The 18,581-nt window shown below is 48.5% G+C and overlaps 1 protein-coding gene across 2 annotated transcripts in view; it reads left to right on the top strand.

Moving 5' to 3' along the window:
• The window catches only part of LOC121019469 (nodal modulator 1), a 56,067-nt gene extending 40,361 nt beyond the window's left edge, over positions 1–15,706 (top strand). The window contains exons 26-31 of one of the 2 annotated variants that reach the window (XM_040458950.1): positions 2,858–2,941; positions 4,084–4,194; positions 5,841–5,942; positions 7,631–7,750; positions 12,029–12,121; positions 15,069–15,706. In XM_040458950.1, the coding sequence (XP_040314884.1) occupies positions 2,858–2,941; positions 4,084–4,194; positions 5,841–5,942; positions 7,631–7,750; positions 12,029–12,121; positions 15,069–15,200 (642 nt within the window). In that variant the 3' untranslated portion in view covers positions 15,201–15,706. The remainder of the gene's footprint in view (positions 1–2,857; positions 2,942–4,083; positions 4,195–5,840; positions 5,943–7,630; positions 7,751–12,028; positions 12,122–15,068) is intronic. The other variant, XM_040458951.1, reaches the window with a different exon arrangement.
• Positions 15,707–18,581: the final 2,875 nt, after the last annotated feature.

Raw genomic sequence — 18,581 nt, 5'->3', positions numbered from 1 at the left:
TGGCTCAGAGCCTAGAGCCTGCTTCGGATTCTGTGTCTCCCTCTCTCTCCCCTCCCCACTCATGCTCTGTCTCAAAAATAAATAAATGTTAAAAATAAATCATTTGATATGTTGGGGCAAAGCTATTCTTTCCCCAAAACAGAAATACTCCCGTCCATTGTCCAGGACTCCCCAGTGTCAGATGTTGGGGTACCTGGGAGGCAGGTTGCAAGGTTTCCTGGTGAGCTGGAGGTGTTCAAGCCGAAGGAGGAGGACGGACTCGGGGTTGTCTTCCCTGGTTGTGCTGAGGACTGGAATACTGGAATATGTTCTGATGGTCCAGCTGGATGCACACCGACTGGGGGGGCTCCCCACACTGCACTCTGCCCACTGCTCCTTTGCTCCCGCGTGTCCTCACCAGCGGCATCAAGGTGACAGTTACCTTGCCATCCTTAGGAGTCCACACAGGCCTTCCTGAGATGCTCCTTCCTAGCTGTCCTCCGCTGTCTGGGAAGGCCCTGCCCCCGAGGAACATGCTGCCACTGGGACCTGCTCTCTGCTGTCCTCCAGGCCTGCTTCCCACAGAGAATACACAGGCCAGGAGGGGTGTTCCATAGCTGTATGCTGCTGCAGCCAGGGCCCAGGGAGAGGGGACATGTCGTGGGAGCCAGGTCCTTGGTCTTATGCGTTTGGTGCAAGCCCACCCTTTGTAGTTTTGTCCTTTTTTAAAGGCTGTGCAGACGCCCTTCTGCTCCCATCTGCCTGGGTTTGAGGCCTGCCTCTGTCATTTCTTAGCTGTTTATGTTCAGGCAAGGTTTTTTCCTTTCTGTATCTGTTTTGTCATCTTTGTGAGGATGAGTGTGACATAGGACAAGTGTAAGTATAAGTAAGTTGATACGTGTAGCACACGCCGTGGTCCTGGCACGGAGACTCAGCACGTAGTTAATGAGCAACAATAAACAAGACTTTTCTCGAGGCGGTCCTCACCGTCACTGCCAGCTGGGGTTTCGGTGTGCAGCTTTGTGAGGCAGCAGTGTGAGACGGGGTCTGCGTGGGGGCCTGTGCAGGTCGGGCCTAGGGGAGCCTCCCTTCCCCGCGGCGGACTCCGTGTTCTCGGCTTACCTCCCTCTCATGGTTGCAGGAACGCGAATTCTCCCCCTGCTTCTGGGTTCCCCAGTGTCCTGCTGGCCCAGACGTGCTCTCAACTCGCCATCTTCACACGTTTTATTTAATTAAATCGAATATAGTTTCTTTCTCCAGCGCAATAGATTTCTGTTGTAATTGATGCTCTGAGACACCCTCCTCCTCCTAATAGGTGTAAATTTATTAGCGCTCTCAGTGGGTTTTAGAGTCGCCCTGGTGGTAGCCCTCGCCTTCCACATGCCAGGCCACAGGTGCTGGAGGGACAGCCTTAGACATTGCTCAGCGAGGGTTTGGGATTGAATGTGCCCGTCTCCCAGAGGACACCGGGCTGGAGAGCCCTTGCTGATTTCCTAGGGATTTTGACCCTAGTCAGGGTCCGGTCTTTCATTTCACCTTGCCCGGCACGTTGTCAGGACATCTGGGGCGAGACACCCCTGCCAGAGGCTGAAGGTGAATCCCCGAGTTGGTCGGCCCGGGTCCTGAGGAAGGAGGGAGCCGGGTGGGACGGAGCCGCTGCCCCGATGAGCTCCCGGTGGCCCAGGTGCGTGAGCAAGTGGGCAGGACTGTGCCTTTGTCTTCCCAAGTGATTACTCGCGTCCCTTGCCCTCTGGGGCACACGTGGCCATTTGGAACTGAACCCCGTGCTGCCAGTCCTCACCGAGCTGTAAAGTCAGTGAATGTGTTGACGATTATGGCCATCACAGAGGTGTTCTCACTTTTTAAAAAACAATAGCTTTTCGTCTTTGTAAAGGTGCCATGTGGTCATTATAAAGTAGTTCTGGCAGCATATCCAAACAGGCAATCTTGAAAGGGCAAAAAAACACACCCTACAGCTATCAAAGCACACATTTTTGGAGACCAGAACGATATTATCCACACTGGTTTAAAAATAAACGGTTGTATCTTAGGGTTGTCCCCCATTAGCTGCACATAGACACCTCTGACCTCGGCCTGATGCTTTAGATCCTAGCATGTCATTAGGTCACTTGTGCTATTGATCAGAAATCGGTTGCTCTAAAAGTTTTCTTAGAGTAATTTATTTGGTAAATATGTACACCTATAAATTTGAGCAATAGAATAAAAAGTTTTAGGAAGAACAAATTTTTTTTAAGTTTATTACTTATTTTGAGAGACAGAGAGAGAGCGAGCTCATGTGAGCAGGGGAGGGGCACAGAGAGAGGGAGAGAGAATCCCAAGCAGGCTCTGCATATCAGCACAGAACCTGTCACGGGGCTCGAAGCCACGAATCATGAGATCACGACCTCAGCTGAAATCAAGAGTCAGATGCTTAACTGACTGAGGCACTCAGGTGCCCCAGAACAAGTTTTTTTTTTAAAGAAAAATTTCAAATCTCACTTCCCAGAAATTGTGTGCATTGTAAGCATTTGGGAGTTGTCGTTGCAGATACCACACCCTGCGTGTATGTGGGGGGTGGACAGCCCTATAAGCACAGTTTTGTCAAAATAAGCATATTTTGCTTACGATTTTGGAATAGGAAGCCAACTCTAATTTTCCTTGGGGACTGAAGGAATTGCAGACCTTGAGATAAATGTTCCTTCATCAGGGTGCTTTTAAAAGGGACTCTTAAGCAGGTTAACAGGCCGCAGACTGGGACCGGCGACGGGGTGGAAATGGCGTCGCGGTCACGTTGAGGGTCTGTGGTCAGAGCAGGCGCAGGTCAGGTACCAGGCGACGAGCCCCTTTCGAGAGGCGTGACCCCTGCGTTTGCTTGCAGCCGGGATGTGTGTACCACGTGCAGCTCAAGGCAGAAGGCAACGAGCACATCGAGCGGGCCCTCCCCCACCACCGGGAGATCGCGGTAAGGCACCACGCTCCGCGGCAGAAACCCTGCAGTGCTTCTCTGGCTGCCTGCCTTTCATCTCTTGCCGGGGGGAGCTCTGGGCCCTAATTAAGGGTCCTCTTTGAATAGTGTCATCTTCACAAGCAGCATCTCCTGCGGGCTTTTAATGAGCAGCATGGCTGTCGTGAATCCAGAGAAATTTGAGCTGTTGTCTCTTCAGTCTCCCTGCAAGCTCTGATCATTATCCTCCAAGTTGAGGAGCTCAGTGTCTAAGTGGCATTTCAGATCAAGGGAGGATAATAAAGACAACATGGGCTTAATTGGTGGTGGGGCCGTCGGACCTCCTTATACACAGATGACCTTGCTTTTTCCATTTGGTGGGTGGAGTCTCTTGATATTCCTGATCACGACTTCGCTAATTGATCCCTAAAGAGGCAGCCCTCCCTGCAGCTCGTGGGAAGCAGCCTGAGAATCATTTGAAGTGAAGCTTTTTCCCCGTGGAATAACTCTCGCTTGCTAGACTGGAGGGCTTGGGTGTGATGGGGGGCTGCCTCTTGGTGGCTTGATTAGGGGGCGTTAGGCACGAAGATTATGGGGGTCAGGAGAGTGGCAGGCCATATAGGACCATTTGGCTGGGAAGTGGATTTTCTTTATGGATGTCTTTATGGCATCAGGCTGTGATGGCTGCGTCTTTACATTGCGTGTTTCTCTGCCATGGTGGCTAACTAAGGCCAGGATCACGGGTGGTCATGGGGACCATGGCCCGGCAGATACGAAAAAGTCGCAAACAGGAGGGCACCCACCCACCCACGGGACAGCCGTTGCTCAGCCCCTGATGATTGCTGCCAGGCAAGAACATCTTTCTCTATTTCCAAGAGAGGCCAGAAAACCTGGCTCTTTTTGTGTATGAAATTTCTCTCTTAAAACGTTGGAGAAGATAATTGAAATTTAGGGGAAAAAAAATGCTGTGCTCGTCAAACAAGTTGTGTCCGTGGGCCAGCCGTAGCCTACCTCCTCACTGTCAGTTTGTGCCCTTGGACTTGGTGAACTTGGCCCCCTTACTGAAGAAGTGAAATTTGCTCTGAAATAGCTCCTGGGACGGCACCCAGCAAGTTCGCCTCCCAGCTTCCTCACTGCCAACGCTCCCGGTCTCTTTCCAGGTCGGCAATAACGACATCGATGATGTAAACATCATAGTTTTCCGGCAGATTAATCAATTCGACCTAAGTGGAAACGTGATCACTTCCTCTGAGTATCTCCCTACATTATGGGTAAGGCCAGCTTCTTACTGTTATGGTCGTTTTGGCTCTGAGAAGCATAGGAGGGGTCGTACTCTCAGATAACTTTGTTTAGCTATTCATAGAAATATGAAGCTTTGTGGTACACACCTAACGAATGCTTAGTACGACCTAGAGTTGAAAGCGGAGACATGATTTTAGGGCACAGTGCCTTGTAACTTGTAGAATTCTGTCCAGCGTGAAGGTGTGGGCAGGGGACTAGGAGTCGGACAGTCTGAGCTGTGTCCTGCTTGCCCTGCCGCCACGGGCAGTCACTTCATGCCCCTGGACCGCTGGTTTCTCCTCTGTGAAACCCTCTTAAGGTGTCTTCAGGTTCTAACAAAATCTCCATGTCTACAGTTAATGAAATGTTTATATAAGGCCCTACGATCCCTTGAAAAATGTCAGTGAATTGCCACAAGGGTGTATTTTTCAGAGGCGCTTATAATTTTATGTACAGTGATGTGTTTGACTTGGGAGAGAATGTACGCTTAGGTTTTAACTCCCCTCTCAACTCACCCTTCCTTCCAGGGTGGCAAGCATGTTGCTCGTGGGGGCCAGGCAGGGCAACGCCAGGGTGAAGAGGGCTGGGCAGGGTGCACCCACTGCTCCTCGGCTCTGTGGGATGGTTGTCGTGTCGGAGCTCTGGCCCAGGGTTGGCATCACTTCCCAGTGTTCCAGAGAAGATGGAACTTAGAGTTATTTGAAGTCACTTGGTTTGTAAAAACAGGCAATGAATTGAGTTTTGCTTAGAACACTGTGTAGGGCAAAAGGACACATATGTGGTCTTGGATGTGACCCGTAGGCCTCCAGTCTGTGGCTTACTTTAGGAAAATTCCTCGTGACTTGTGTGTTCTATAGAAAAGTGTCGCCGTGGGCCTTGGAGAGGGGCGGCCATGGCGTTCTTCTGTGGCGGGTGCAGGCGCGAGCCCCACAGCCTTCTGCGTCAGGCGGGACCGTACCTCCTCACGTCCCGTTTGCTTGTGGTAGAGAGAATGAGAACAGGCCAGAGAGAAAGGAAGGCTAGAAACAAACGACTGAACTGCTTCTGGAAGCAGCCCGGAAAACCAAATGCAAAATGGGAATGTGTCGTGCACTTAAGGAATACTTGTGGGGTTGAGGGTATAGCTGATGGAGAAGCAGTGCCACATGGGCCGGACCCTCAGTGACATGGGCTGAATCCCAAGCACCACCACGAATAAGTTGTGCGCCTTTAGGTGATGCAGCCTCTGGGCCTCCCTAGAGGAAATAATGATGCCTGTTCAGAGCCAGGATTGGTGACAATGTGTAAAGTGCCTGTCACTTGCCCAGCATATTATAGCTATATCAGAGGCTATTCCTTTTTACACGGCCCTCATACTAACTGTTACCATTTTGTACATTAACGTAAAGTCGCTGGAATCGATTTTAAAATCTTCCATTTCTATGCAGGTCAGGGAACTGGAGGCTCAGGTGATTGCGGAACACATTATGTATTCCTGTTGGGGGTGTCTGGTTTCTCTTTCAAATATCCGTGTTTCCAAAGATCCTTTTCCCCTGCAACAGATGAGCTATCTTGAGGAAGAAACGCAGTGTTGGAAATGAAATGTTGATTGTGTTTTAATTTCGAAAGCACGTCCTGCTTTGTTTCTCCTCTCCAGGTAAAGCTTTACAAAAGTGAAAATCTCGACAGCCCAATGCACACAGTCTCCCTGGGCCAGTCTCTCTTCTTCCACTTCCCACCCCTGCTCCGGGACGGCCAGGTAACTGATGCCCGTGGCTCCCAAACAGTCCTTGCGTCTCCCTCCAAATCTCCCTTCGCGGAGACAGTGGATGTGCTCTCTGAATCAGAGGGGGGTGGGCTCTGTAGCATTTACTTCTGCTTAATTTGCTGTTTTCCTGTTTACAAAAATAATACACATTCACGGCAGGAGTTGTTTTGGGGGGAAAACAAAATCAGATACAGTCCCATCATCTAGAAATAATCCTGGTCAGTGTGCTGACAGGTATCCTTTGGTCTTTTTTCAGTGTGTGTGTGTGTGTGTGTGTGTGTGTGTGTAAATACACACACGTGTATTTAGTTTAATACATACACATGTGTATTTAGTTTAATAAGGCTAGGACTGTTTGGTACATTGTTTTATAATCGTGCTTTTCAGTGAAGAATACATCAGAAATCTTTTCCCCATCATTACATTTTTTATAACATGGTTTCTCATGGTTGCGCAGCCGTCCATAATGTGGGAAATAATGATAGTTTATTTAACTCAGGCCTTAACGGTGGACGTCGTTTACTGATTCTAGACTGTTTATTATCAGTTGTGTTCAGACAGAGCAGGCTGTTGTGGTTGAGGTGCTGGGAGGAAACTTGGCAAAGAATTCGGTTCTTTTCTGGTGGGCTTGGCGTGCACCTGTCAGTAGTGAGCCTGCATACGACGTTTCCTCTCCTGGCTTCTTACCACCTGCCCCGGGGATGATAAACTGTGGCCTTTTTTTGTCATGAAACAGCTGTAAAATAATGAAATAAGTTGCGATGGAAGCTTGGAGTTGCTCCCCGTTTCTTGAGATGCCCTTTGAAATAGCCACTGTATGCGGTTTTTTTAATTTGTTTTTAAAGATTGATCTTTTTTTAAAGTTTCATTTATTTATTTTGAGAGACAGAGTGGGGGAGGGGCAGAGAGGGAGGGAGAGAGACAATCCCAATCAGGCTCCGCAGTGTCAGCACAGAGCCGACACAGGGCTTGAACTCACAAACCGTGAGATCATGACCTGAGCGGAAGCCAAGAGTCGGACACTCAGCCGGCTGAGCCACCAGGCGCCCCAGCAGTCACTGTAAGCATCACGTCAGTGTGGAAGCGTAATGGGCTTTGGGGTCCGATTCCCCCTGGGCTCGCAGCCTGCTGTGAGATGGGAGCAGTAAACCCGACCTTGTCCGTGGTTGAGAGCACAGCCGGTATTTGCCCAAGGCAGTGCTCATGGTGCCTACCACGTTGGGGCTCCGCACCCAACGGTGGAGTGGGCTCTGACCGTCGCCCGCACCGTTCCCGAGATGCTGTGTTCTTAGAACTTGCCAGCTGGTGAGCCGCTTAATTATCATGCCTTAAAAGTCTACCTCATTTTGGATTGCAAGCAGTCTTTCCCAGTTCGATCATGTCTGTCCCTCATCCAGATTGGCTCGTAATAACTTTCTGTGTTTCATAAAGTCAGATTCTCAAAGGAGCACAATTATGTCGTGGTTGAATATGCTTATAAAATATTGCCGCCGGCTCTGAAAGCTTTATCAGAAGACACAGTCTCCGAGATGCCGGGACACACGGCTGTGAACGAGGGAAGAGCCCACTGAGGTTCCTCCTCTGAAGTTAGCAACCTTGGTTTGGATGTGTAAACTTGGGGATTTCTTTCAAAACGTAAAGTCCTTTGTAAAAAGTAACTTCTTCTTACTTGTGCACAGAATTACGTTGTGCTGCTGGACTCCACGCTCCCCAGATCCCAGTATGACTACGTCTTGCCTCAGGTGTCTTTCACTGCAGTGGGCTACCATAAGCACATCACCTTGGTCTTCAATCCCACGGTAAGGAAAGGGCGGTGGGTGGTTGAAAACAACCTCCAGGGGTGGTGAGGGAGGACGGCCGCTTGAGGGACCCTCACCTTGATGCCCGATTGCATTCTGGATTTCGCACTCCGAATTTCCCTAGATGGTTTTCTCCTTTTTCGAGTGCTGATGCCTTCGGTTCCCTTTGAGGAGGAAGTTGTCAACGAGGGCAGGGGATTTGTTTAGGTCAGTGGCTCGGGTGTGATTTTTAGGAACAAGGCTCTTCACTGTGTTGCGATTGGGGGTGTTGTGGTCCTCCATCCGGAGCCACATGACACCTGCCCTACCCAAACTTCTAGAACCGGCTGCCAGTTTACAGGAAGTTGAGAGGACACAGGAACACGTAAAGGATGCTGCAAGGATGTAGTCAACAAAATGTAGGTTATGGGAAATGCAGGACAATAAGCTGGAAACTGATTGATTTGACAGATTGCAAGTGAGGAAGAAAAAAAAAACCCACAGGTGGGTGGGATACTTGTAGGTTAAAAGCAACTTGCTCGTTTTGTGAGCCATTTGCAATGTGTAGAGCCCAATGGATCCTGTGTCGAACAGACTGGAAAACAAAACAGAACAACACACACACGTATTTTTAACATTCGTGAGATAATTCTTTAGACCAGTGCTTCCCAAAGCTGGCATGCGGTAGAATCACCTGGGGATTAAATGCCCACAGCAGCAACAAAAATGGGCTCCAGGGCCCAGCCTCAGACCTACTGAGTGTGAACTTGGTTTAGGTAGTAAGAGTGGAGCCCAGGGATCTACAGTAAAAGAAAAATCTGGCCCCGTAGCTACTGCGTTGACCGTTGTCGTAGGCCTCACCAGCGTGAAGAGTTTTTCTTTCTAAAGATAACTGTGTGCACAGCAATAGATTTAGTGACTTCTTGTTCCTTTTTAATGGCTATGTAATACTCCTCTGTGTGGCTCTACTGTGGTGTGTTCAGTTAGCCCCTGCTTGATGAATGTTTGGGTTATTCCTAGTTTTCTGCCATTACAAATGACCCTTTAGTGATTGGCCTTGTGCGTGCATGTTTTTGGATGTTTGTCAGTCTGTCTTTGAAATAGACTTCAAGAAGTAGAGTTGCTGGATCACAGGGTCGATGCTCCTGGAATTTTGCTGGATGGTGCCACTTCCTGTCCGTAGGGCTGTACTATTTGCATTCCTACCAGCTACGTATGCGAGCACCTCTGTTCCCCTGCAGAGTATGTTCTCAAATTAAAGATTTTTTCGCAGTATAATGGATGAGAAATGTTATCTCCATGTCTCTGTCCTCTGCATTTCTCATCCTTCCACGGGGTTCAGAACCCAGGTATGTCCCTTTCTGAGAACTGTTGACTTTTGGACCTATCTTTCTGGATTGTTGGTCTTTTTTATGTTTCACAAGCCCTTTGTGTAAGAGGGATGTTAAACCTTCGTTAATATACGTTGTCCATGTTTTTTCCTAATTTATCATCTTTTTTCATTTTGATTATGCAAACACTTATTTTATATGTTAAGATGTGTCATTCTTTTTCTCCTTGCTCCTGAATTTGAGTCCTAGTCTGGCAAAGCTCCCCCACTCCCAGTTTTAAAGGAATTTATTTTTCCTTCAGTACCTATATGGTTACATTTTATACATGGCCATCTCTAGCCATTTAGGGTTTTTCCTGGTGTAGGGTAGAAAGAATAGTTCCACATTTATCTTTCCTACATGCAAGCAAGTGACCATTTTGTGCTTTTCAAACAGCATCCTAGAGGCGAGGTAGGTAGGGATTCTTTTCCGTCATCTAGAGATGAGACCCAAGAGGATTCTGAGTGGTTTAAGTCCCCAGCTTGTGCGCAGCAGACGTGGGACTTGAACACAGCTCTTCTGCTGGTTTCTGAGCATCTCTGATGAGGGGCTCGTGTTCAGTGACTTGGCAAATACAAATTTTATGTGAAGTGGAGAGTTTTTCTGATGACTCCATGAGGAAGTCATTTCCCACGTTTGGGACCAATTGGAAGGGCCACTGACATGAGCACGTAGGGAACCTTCTGTCTCTGTAGAGGCACGTTGCCACCCCAGTGAGAGGCAGAGGGCCTCTGTGAAGGGCACTGATGGCAGCCGTCTGGGACATCCCCCCCTGCCCCAGAGACTCATCTGGATCCAGGGAGACGCTTTGGCAGCTGGTGGCAGGAACATGATGCTGGGTGGCAGCCGAGCAGCCACCGCGCCTCACGGCTGTGGCCAAGAATGTGCCTGTCACTTCTGAGAACATACCCCTGCCAGAGGTTACCTGGGAGACCAGGGCCCCAGTGACCAGGGAAGGGAGTGCCTGCTCCTGAAGGGTACTCACTGCTAGTCCTCACATCACACCTTTCCGGGAAGGTGCCATCCCTCACGTTTTACAGATGCTCAGAGAGAGTAAGTAACCTGCCTGCAGTTGATCAGCAGAGCCGGGACTCAGAGGAGGTGGCGGGTCTCACATCACATGGCTTCTAGTGCATTACAGCCTTCTGGACGGGCGGCTCAATGTTGTACGTTCGCGAGGGCCTTGGTATGTGCTCCACTCCATTCTTTTGTTCAACATGCAAACCGAGAGCCACATCGTTAATTTTTTTACTCAGTGTTTTGTGCACTGCTGGCACTTGAGGTAGCTGATTTCGCTGAATTTCACATTCCCTTGCAGCAGGTGCTTTTGGTATCAGCACCACTTAATAGCGAATGGCCCGAGGCTTCACGTGATTGCCCAAGGTCACATGGCCAGACCTGAGCCTTGAGCTCAAAGCTCATTGCCTTCATCACTCTGCAGTTTCACCATTAAATATTTACTTCCACGGAGAGCAAATTGGGGTCTAAGACATATCGGATAATCCAGGAGTGGGCTGTTGGAGGTAGAAATGTGTTCCCGCCCTGATTCTTTCATTTTTTTTTTTAAATGAAATTTATTGTCAAGTTGGTTTCCATAGAACACCCAGTGCGCATCCCAGTGATTCTTTCATTTTTGAACGACCGTCCCATTCTGCCTCAACCATCTCGGGGCAAAATGACCCCGCATTCGTTCTCCAGTCTGGATGCTCCTCAGATGTTTCGGTCTCAGGACCCTATTACCCTGTTAAAAGTTGTTGAGAATCCAAAAGAGACTTAGTTTACATGGGTGTAATGTATTTTTATTTATCATATTTTTTATCTCTCAGAGTGATGACATCATCACATGTAACTTCCAGAACAGTCCACTGTTGAGTTGTGAAAGAATGAAGGCAAAAAAGGCATATAATATCTTAGTGTTGTTATGAAAATAGTTTTGACCTTGGAAATCTGAAAGGAAGTTCCCTAGACATTACTTTGAGAACCAGTGCTCTGGCTCCTTAACTTGTTCTGTCATTATCTGAAAGTTTCCATTATTTGTTTCTTTTGCGCGGATAGAGAGAGCTAAGGTACAGGTTCATTGGCTAGTATAGAGACCCAAAATTTCAAGGGCTTTTAGTCAGATGGAAGTTTCGGTCTTATGTCAGCATCCAGGATGGAGCAGTACAGGAATGGTACGGCAGCCCCAAGGTATCAGGGGCCCAGCCTCCCCTCTCTTGGGGCTCTGCCGTCCCCTAGCACATCACCTTTTAGACAGATGGCACTCCTGGCCGGCAGGAGGGGAGGGCACAGCACCGCTTTTTTAGCAAGCAGCCTGGATGTGTTACCGAACACTTCTATCCATGTGGTCTTGGCCAGAATTTAATTCCATGGCTATCTTAGCTGCAGGGGAGGCTGGGAAGTGTGTATATTCTGATCGGCCCGGATGAAAGTTGGAAGAAAGGGCAAATGGCCGCTAGGAAACAAGTGGCAGCCTGCCTCCTCCCATCACTAGAGATACTCTCTGTGACCAGTGCATCTATCACTGTGCGCCTGAGCCTAGCACGGCGGGTTCTCCGTACCCCCTTGTAGGGAAGAGCCCCTGTGTGTAGCTGGGACTCAGTGCCCAGGGGGCCCTTTACGTCTCAGCCACAGGGATGGCCTGCTCCCCACAGCTCGGTTTCCTGAGTCTCGTGGAGGCTCAGAGTGTGAGACCTACCTTGTGATTGGCATCTGTCTGGCCCAGAGTGTCAAAGAGCAAGCAGGGGAGTTTGGGGAGCAGGGGATTCATCTGAAAGTATACCCAAGTCGCTGCACTTCCTGGCCATGGAGAGCAAGAGTTGGGTCATGTGGATGCCCGGGGTCCTGGCTGGGCGGGCCAAGGCTGTGGGATGGTGGGCGGCTGGGAAGCGGAGAGCCTGTAAAGCAGTAATGGTGGTCTTGGTGTCCACAGAGGAAACTGCCTGAGCAAGACATCGCACAGGGGTCCTACATCGCCCTGCCTCTGACCCTGCTTGTCCTGTTGGCCGGCTACAACCACGATAAGGTAGGAAATGCAGTGGCCCTGCGAGAAAGTGCAGGGTTCCATCCAGTGTTACTCACCTTCCTGCACACAGCGAGGTGTCCAGTGTTCCAGAAGATACGACACTGCAGGGTTGGAAGCGAGTGCGAAGGCCTCAAATCCAGTCCCCGGTCCTCTTTTCTTTCCTTTGCTTTTTTTTTTAACTTTTTAATTTATTATTATTTTTTAATGTTTATGTTTTTACTTAAACTCTAGTTAGTTAACATGCAGTGTAATATTAGTTTCAGGTGTGGAATTTAACGATTCAGAGCTTACATACAACACCCAGTGCTCATCACAAGTGCCCTCCTTAATTCCCGTCATCCATTTAACCCATTACCCCATCACCTCTAACAGTCTCTTATGGTTTTTCCTCCCTCTCTCTCTTTTTTCTCTCCCATATGTTCATATGTTTTGTTTCTTAAGTTCCACATATGTGTGAAATCATACGATACTTGTCTTTGTCTGACTGACTTCTATCGCTTAGCACAGTATACTGTAGTTCCATCCATGTTGTTGCAAATGAGAAGATCACATTCTTCGTGATGGCCGGGTAATATTCCACAGTGTGTGTGTGTGTGTGTGTGTGTGTCACATTTTCTTTATCCATGCATCAGTTGATGGACATTTGCGCTCTTTCCATAATTTGGCTATTGTTGATAGTGCTGCTATAAATATTGGGGTACATGTTTGAATCAGTATTGAATCAATATTTTTGTGTCCTTTGGATAAATACCTAGTAGTGCAGTTGCCGGGTCGTACAGTAGTTCTATTTTTAATGTTTTGAGGAACCTCCATACTGTTTTCCAGAGTGGCTGCACCCGCTTGTGTTCCCACCAACAATGCAAAAGGATTCCTCTTTCTCCGCATCCTCACCAACATCTATTGTTTCCTGAATTGTTAATGTTAGCCATTCTGACACATGTGAGGTGGTATCTCAACATGGTTTTGATTTGTATTTTCCTGATGATGAGGGATGTTGAGCATCTTTTCGTGTGTCTGTAGCCATCTGGATGTCTTCCTTGTGAAAAAATGTCTATTCGTGTCTTCTGTCCATTTCTTAACTGGATCATTTATTTTTTGGGTATTGAGTTTGATAAGTTCTTTCTAGATTTTGGACATTAACCGTTTATCAGATAATGTCATTTGCAAATATATTTTCCATTCCAAAGGTTGCTCTTTAGTTTTATTGTTTCCTTTACTGTTGAGAAGGTTTTTATCTTGATGAAACCCTAGTAGTTCATTTTTGCTTTTTGTTTCCCTTGACTCAGGAGACATGTCTAGTTGGTACAGCTGATGTCAAAGAGGTTACTCCTATGTTCATCTCTAGGATTTTGATGATTTCCTGTCTCATATTTACATCTTTCATCCATTTTGAACTTATTTTTGTATATGGTGTAAGAAAGTGGTCCAGGTTCAGGTGCCTGGGCGGCTCAGTCGGTTGAGCATCTGGCTTCGGCTCAGGTCATGATCTCACAGTTCGTGAGTTCAGGCCTTGCATTCAAGTCTGTGCTGACAGCTCAGAGCCTGGAGCCTGCTTCGGATTCTGTGTCTCCCTCTCTCTGCCTCTCCCTACTTGTACTCTGTCTCGCTCTCTCTCTCAAAAATAAACAAACATTAAAAAAAAACTTTAGAAAATGGTCCAGTTTCATTCTTTTGCCTGTTGCTGTCCAGTTTTCCCAATACCACTTGCTGAAGAGACTGTCTTTTTCCCATTGGATATTCTTTCCTGCTTCGTCAGAGATTAGTTGGCCACACAGTTGCAGGTCCGTGTCTGGGTTTTCTGTTCTGTTCCATCGATCTCTGGCTGTGTTTGTGCCAGTGCCATACTGTCATGATCACTACAGCTTTATAATAATAACTTGAAGTCTGGGATTGTGATGCCTCCAGCTTTGCTTTTCTTTTTCAAGATTGCTTTGGCTAATCAGGGTCTCTTGTGGTCCCACACAAATTTTAGGATTGTTTCTTCTAGCTCTGTGAAAAATCCTGGTGGTATTTTGATAGGGATTGCATTATATGTGTAGATTGCTTTGGGTAGTATGGACATTTTAACAATGTTTGTTCTTCCAGTCCAGGAGCATGGAGTGTTTTCCCATTTCTTTGTGTCTTCTTCAATTTCTTTCATAAGCTTTCTATAGTGTTCAGCGTACAGATCTTTTACCTCTTTGATTAGGTTTATTCCTAGGTATCTTACGGTTTTGGGTGCAATTTCAAATGGGATCAATTCCTTGATTTCTCTTTCTGCCACTTCATTATTGGTGTAGAGAAACGTGACAGATTTCTCTACGTTGATTTTGTGTCCTGCGACTTTGCTGAATTCGTGTTATCAGTGCTAGCAGTTTTTTGGTGGCATCTTTTGGGCTTTCCACGTAAAGGATTGTGTTGTCTGCAAATAGTGAAAGTTTGACTTCTTGCCGATTTGGATGCCTTTTATTTCTTTTTTTGTCTGATGGCTGAAGCTGGGACTTCCAGTACTGTGTGAAATAGCAATGGTGAGAGCGAACATCACTGTCGTGTTTCTGGCCTTAGAGGGAAAAGCTCTCAGGTTTTCCCCATTGAGGAGGATATTAGTTGTGGGTTGTTCATATCTGGCCTTGACGATATAGGGGTATGTTCCCTGTGTTCCTACTTTGTTGAGGGCTTTTATCAAGAATAGATACTGTACTTTGTCAAATCTCAGGCCTCCTTTGAAGGCCATAAACCTCTTGTAACATCTCCCCTAATCCTTTGTCCCCGTGTGTCTGCCAACCCTCTCCAGTGCCAAGGCCTCTCTCTGCCTCGTCTTGAACCAAGAGTCACCAGTTAGCCCACAGTGGGTGGTGAGCTGCCCGAAGAAGGAGGTGTGTTGACACGTGAGGCTCCCTTGTCCCTCTGGGCAAGAGTATTCTCCTGGCATCCCTCTTTCTCACTCTCTCTCTCTCTCTTGTTCTAGCTCATTCCCTTGCTGTTGCAGTTGACAAGTCGACTACAGGGTGTGCGAGCTCTTGGCCAGACAGCCTCTGACAATAGCGGCCCAGAAGATGCAAAGAGACAAGCCAAGAAACAGAAGACAAGGCGGACGTGAGGAGGAGGAGGGGCAGGTGAATCTCACGCGGGACAGGCCGCGGCCTAGGGGCTGCCACCACCCGCCGTTGGCATTAAGCATGCATTCGACCAAGTTCAGCACGTGCTGTCGGCCCCATGCTCCCGCCGGTGCAGCTGCCCGGGCCTGCCCTCCCTCGCCCAGCCCTTGGTGCAATGCAATGAATGGACCCTCCTGTCACTCTGCTGAGCACACTTTATTTTCTGAGTTGAAGATAATTTATTATTAGTATTTTTGTCGAAGAAGTATTTAAGCTGTGCTGGTGGTGTGAGAATGAGATTCTTCATCTTCAGCGCTCGTTTGTGAGAATTGCAGGAAACGTGGGTTTTTGGTCCGCCAGCGAGGAACCTGCCAGAATTCGCCTTGTCCCTTGACTTCCCCTGCACCTGAGATCCCTGCTGGAAACCGCACAGCCTGTATCTACTACTAGGAGGTTGGGTAGGAGGTAATGATCAATAAAATTGCCCATTCGTTCGTGTTGTAGCTCATCTCAGATGTGTCTCTTCGATGACTTGGGCATAAAGCTGGAGTCATAAACCGAGATGCCTCGAGGGGCGCGTCGGCCCTGAGTGAGGAGCCGGGGCAAGAGAGTCCTCAGCCAGGCTGAGGTTTGGCCTCAGCGCTAAGACAACAGGGGACGGAGGAGGGGCGGCAAGATCAAGAGTGCCCACCCCCTCTGAAGGAGCCAGAGTTTCTCGGCTCCTGCTTTCCTATGCTCTGCAGGAGTGTACCTTCATGGATGTAGAGAAGCCAGGTGAAACCGAAGTTTTAAAAGTGAGTGACAGATCTCATTTATTAAGAAACCACACAGGGGCGCCTGGGCGGCTCAGTCGGTCGAGGGTCCCACTGTTAGTTTCTGCTCAGGTCACGATCTCATGGTTCTCGGATTGAGCCCCATGTCGGGCTCTGCGCCGACAGTGTGGAGCCTGCTTGGGATTCCCTCTCTCTGTCTCTCTCTGTCTCTGTCTCTGCCCCTGCCCTGCCGTTGCTCATGCAGGCGCTGGCTCACTCTCAAATAAATAAAACTTAAAAAAAAAAAATTAGTGTTTAAAGAAAATAAAGAAGCCACACCAACCAATCAGAATGCCTATGTGGGATGCTGCTCATTTGCATCCAGGGTCTGCAGCAATCCCAGCATTTTACAGCATTCGTTCAATTCTTCTCGGAAGTGGTCCATGTGATCAAGTTCCACTGAGGGAGGGACACATCCATCCGGCCAGCATTTACTGAGAACCGCACTTGACAGGCACTGGGGATATGAAGATGGGCGGTGGTGGAGCAACACTGAGGATGGGCCACATCTGCTTCGTTCCTCACATCCCCAGCGCCTGCCATGTTGTGAGTATTCTGTAAGGAGTGAGCCAGTGCGCGTGCGCACGCGTGGGTAGGTGAGTGCCCGGTGCCTGCCTTCACGGAATGCTCCCATTGCTGAGTGCAAGACCAGCGGTGAGTGGTCAAGGGCAGTGTGGCGAGCCCAGGGCCTCCTGGTTTAGGAAGCGCAAGTGGCCGTGGGGACACAGAAGCAGAGGTCTGATCCCCTCCCTGAGGGTTTGAGGGGGGCTTCCAGGAGGTGATGTTAAGTGTGGTTGAAGATCCAGAATGGAGAGGGGAGAAAGAGGGCAGAAAGTCTTGTTGAGTGTGATTTGTCAATGCAGGAGGTCAGCCCGAGGGTCCCCCCCTGGTCCTCGTGGCCCCCCCAAGAGTCGCTGTGTTGCTAGCAGGTGGCTCTTGGCTGTTTGCCGTTTCATGGGCTGGCTTTTTTTTTTTTTTTTTTTTTAAACCATGAAAGGAAGTAAACTCTTGGAGATCTGGGACAGATGAGATACATAACCCAACTCTTGGAGTGTATGCTAACTCTTATTCCAAGTGGACACCCAGAAACGTCCCTTTTAAATGTTAATGGGGCTTTTTATTGACATGGTGTAAAGGTTAAGAGCTTGTGAAAGATCCTCCTGGGTGTCAATACATTCCTTCCAGTTCTAGCCGCTGCCGTTAAGTGGCGGTCTTCCCCTGCCTCTGGCCACGGGTCACCTGGGGTGCCCAGGGCACTTCTGAAGGGCTCTGCCCCTGTGGGCGGGTGGGGGGTGAGGCGGGGGGAGAAGCGTGTGCATTTCTCAGTCCATTTGAAAGTTGGGCTTATTCCGTTGTCTCTAATTTTCTCATTTTCTGGCAATCTCAGGACAGAGTGCCTCTGATTCCCCCTGGGAGGTGGACGGGTTAATGATGTTTGAGGATTTTGAATGGGGCCAAAGTTACATGAGAAGTTTTCTTTGTTTTTTTCTTAACGCTGAGAAAAATTTTAAATGTCTAAGATAGTGGGCTCTTACCTCCATTGTTTGCACATTTTTGCTTATTTAAGTGACCATGAAATTTTCACTGAGGACACCCCAAAGACCTGTGATTCTAAGGCACTGGCTTCACTTTTCACTTGAGTCTTCTGGCTTGTCTTGTTTTCAATTTTATCAACCGACCAGCAAGGATTGGTGGACGAGGGGGGATGGGAAGGGCTGCAGGTGCACCCAGAGAAGGAGGGACTGGTGGCCACAAGAGAAGGGCAGAGGGAAGAGACAGCCCGGAGCTTAACTCGTCACAGTCTCCCCGGAGGAGAATGATTGCCGTCCTGCAGTGAGAGCACCAGCAGGAAAGACCATCCCTCCTTTGGTGGTCACCGTGTGCCAGGCACCGTGCTGTGCCCTTGCGTTCATGATGCCCGGGATCCGTATGGCCTCGTGAAGCACATGTTTCGGTCCCATTTGACAGAGGATGACACTGAGACTTAAGGATCTCACAGCTGCTAACAGGCAGAGCTGGGATTTGAACCCAAGTCCAAGAGTTCTTGCCCCCACTACACAAAAGGAGACCGTGCAATTATATGCCAGGTTGACCAGGGGGCTAGTTCAGGGGATTAGAGAATGAATGCTGCGGGCAGGAGATGCGGATGTAGCTGTGATAAAGTTAGTAAAGATCCGGCCACATGCAACACTGTGCAATGGAGGGTTGGGTCATGAAGGGACGTGGAGGACAGAGAACATTTTCATTGTTTCCTGAGTGTTGTTTCTGGGACCAGAGAACTCTGCGCCTAGACACTTAAATCCAATTCCTTTTTTTTTTTTAATTAAACTTTTTAAATGTTTATTTTGAGAGAAGGAGAGAGAATGAACGGAGAGGGAGCAGAGAGAGAGGGAGAGAGAGGGTCCCAAGCAGGCTCCACGCTGTCCGCGAACAGCCCAATGCAGGGCTTGAACTCACAAACTGAGATAGTGACCTGAGCTGAAATCAAGAGTTAGATGCTTAACCAACCGAGCTACCCAGGCACCCAATTCCAATTCCTTAATAGGCAGGATTTCCTTTTCCTTAAAATTT

This window comes from Herpailurus yagouaroundi, unplaced genomic scaffold (assembly GCF_014898765.1).
Source record: "Herpailurus yagouaroundi ecotype Mexico unplaced genomic scaffold, PumYag 222, whole genome shotgun sequence".
Taxonomy (NCBI): Eukaryota; Metazoa; Chordata; class Mammalia; order Carnivora; family Felidae; genus Herpailurus; species Herpailurus yagouaroundi.
This window is presented reverse-complemented; position numbering and strand designations above follow the sequence as displayed.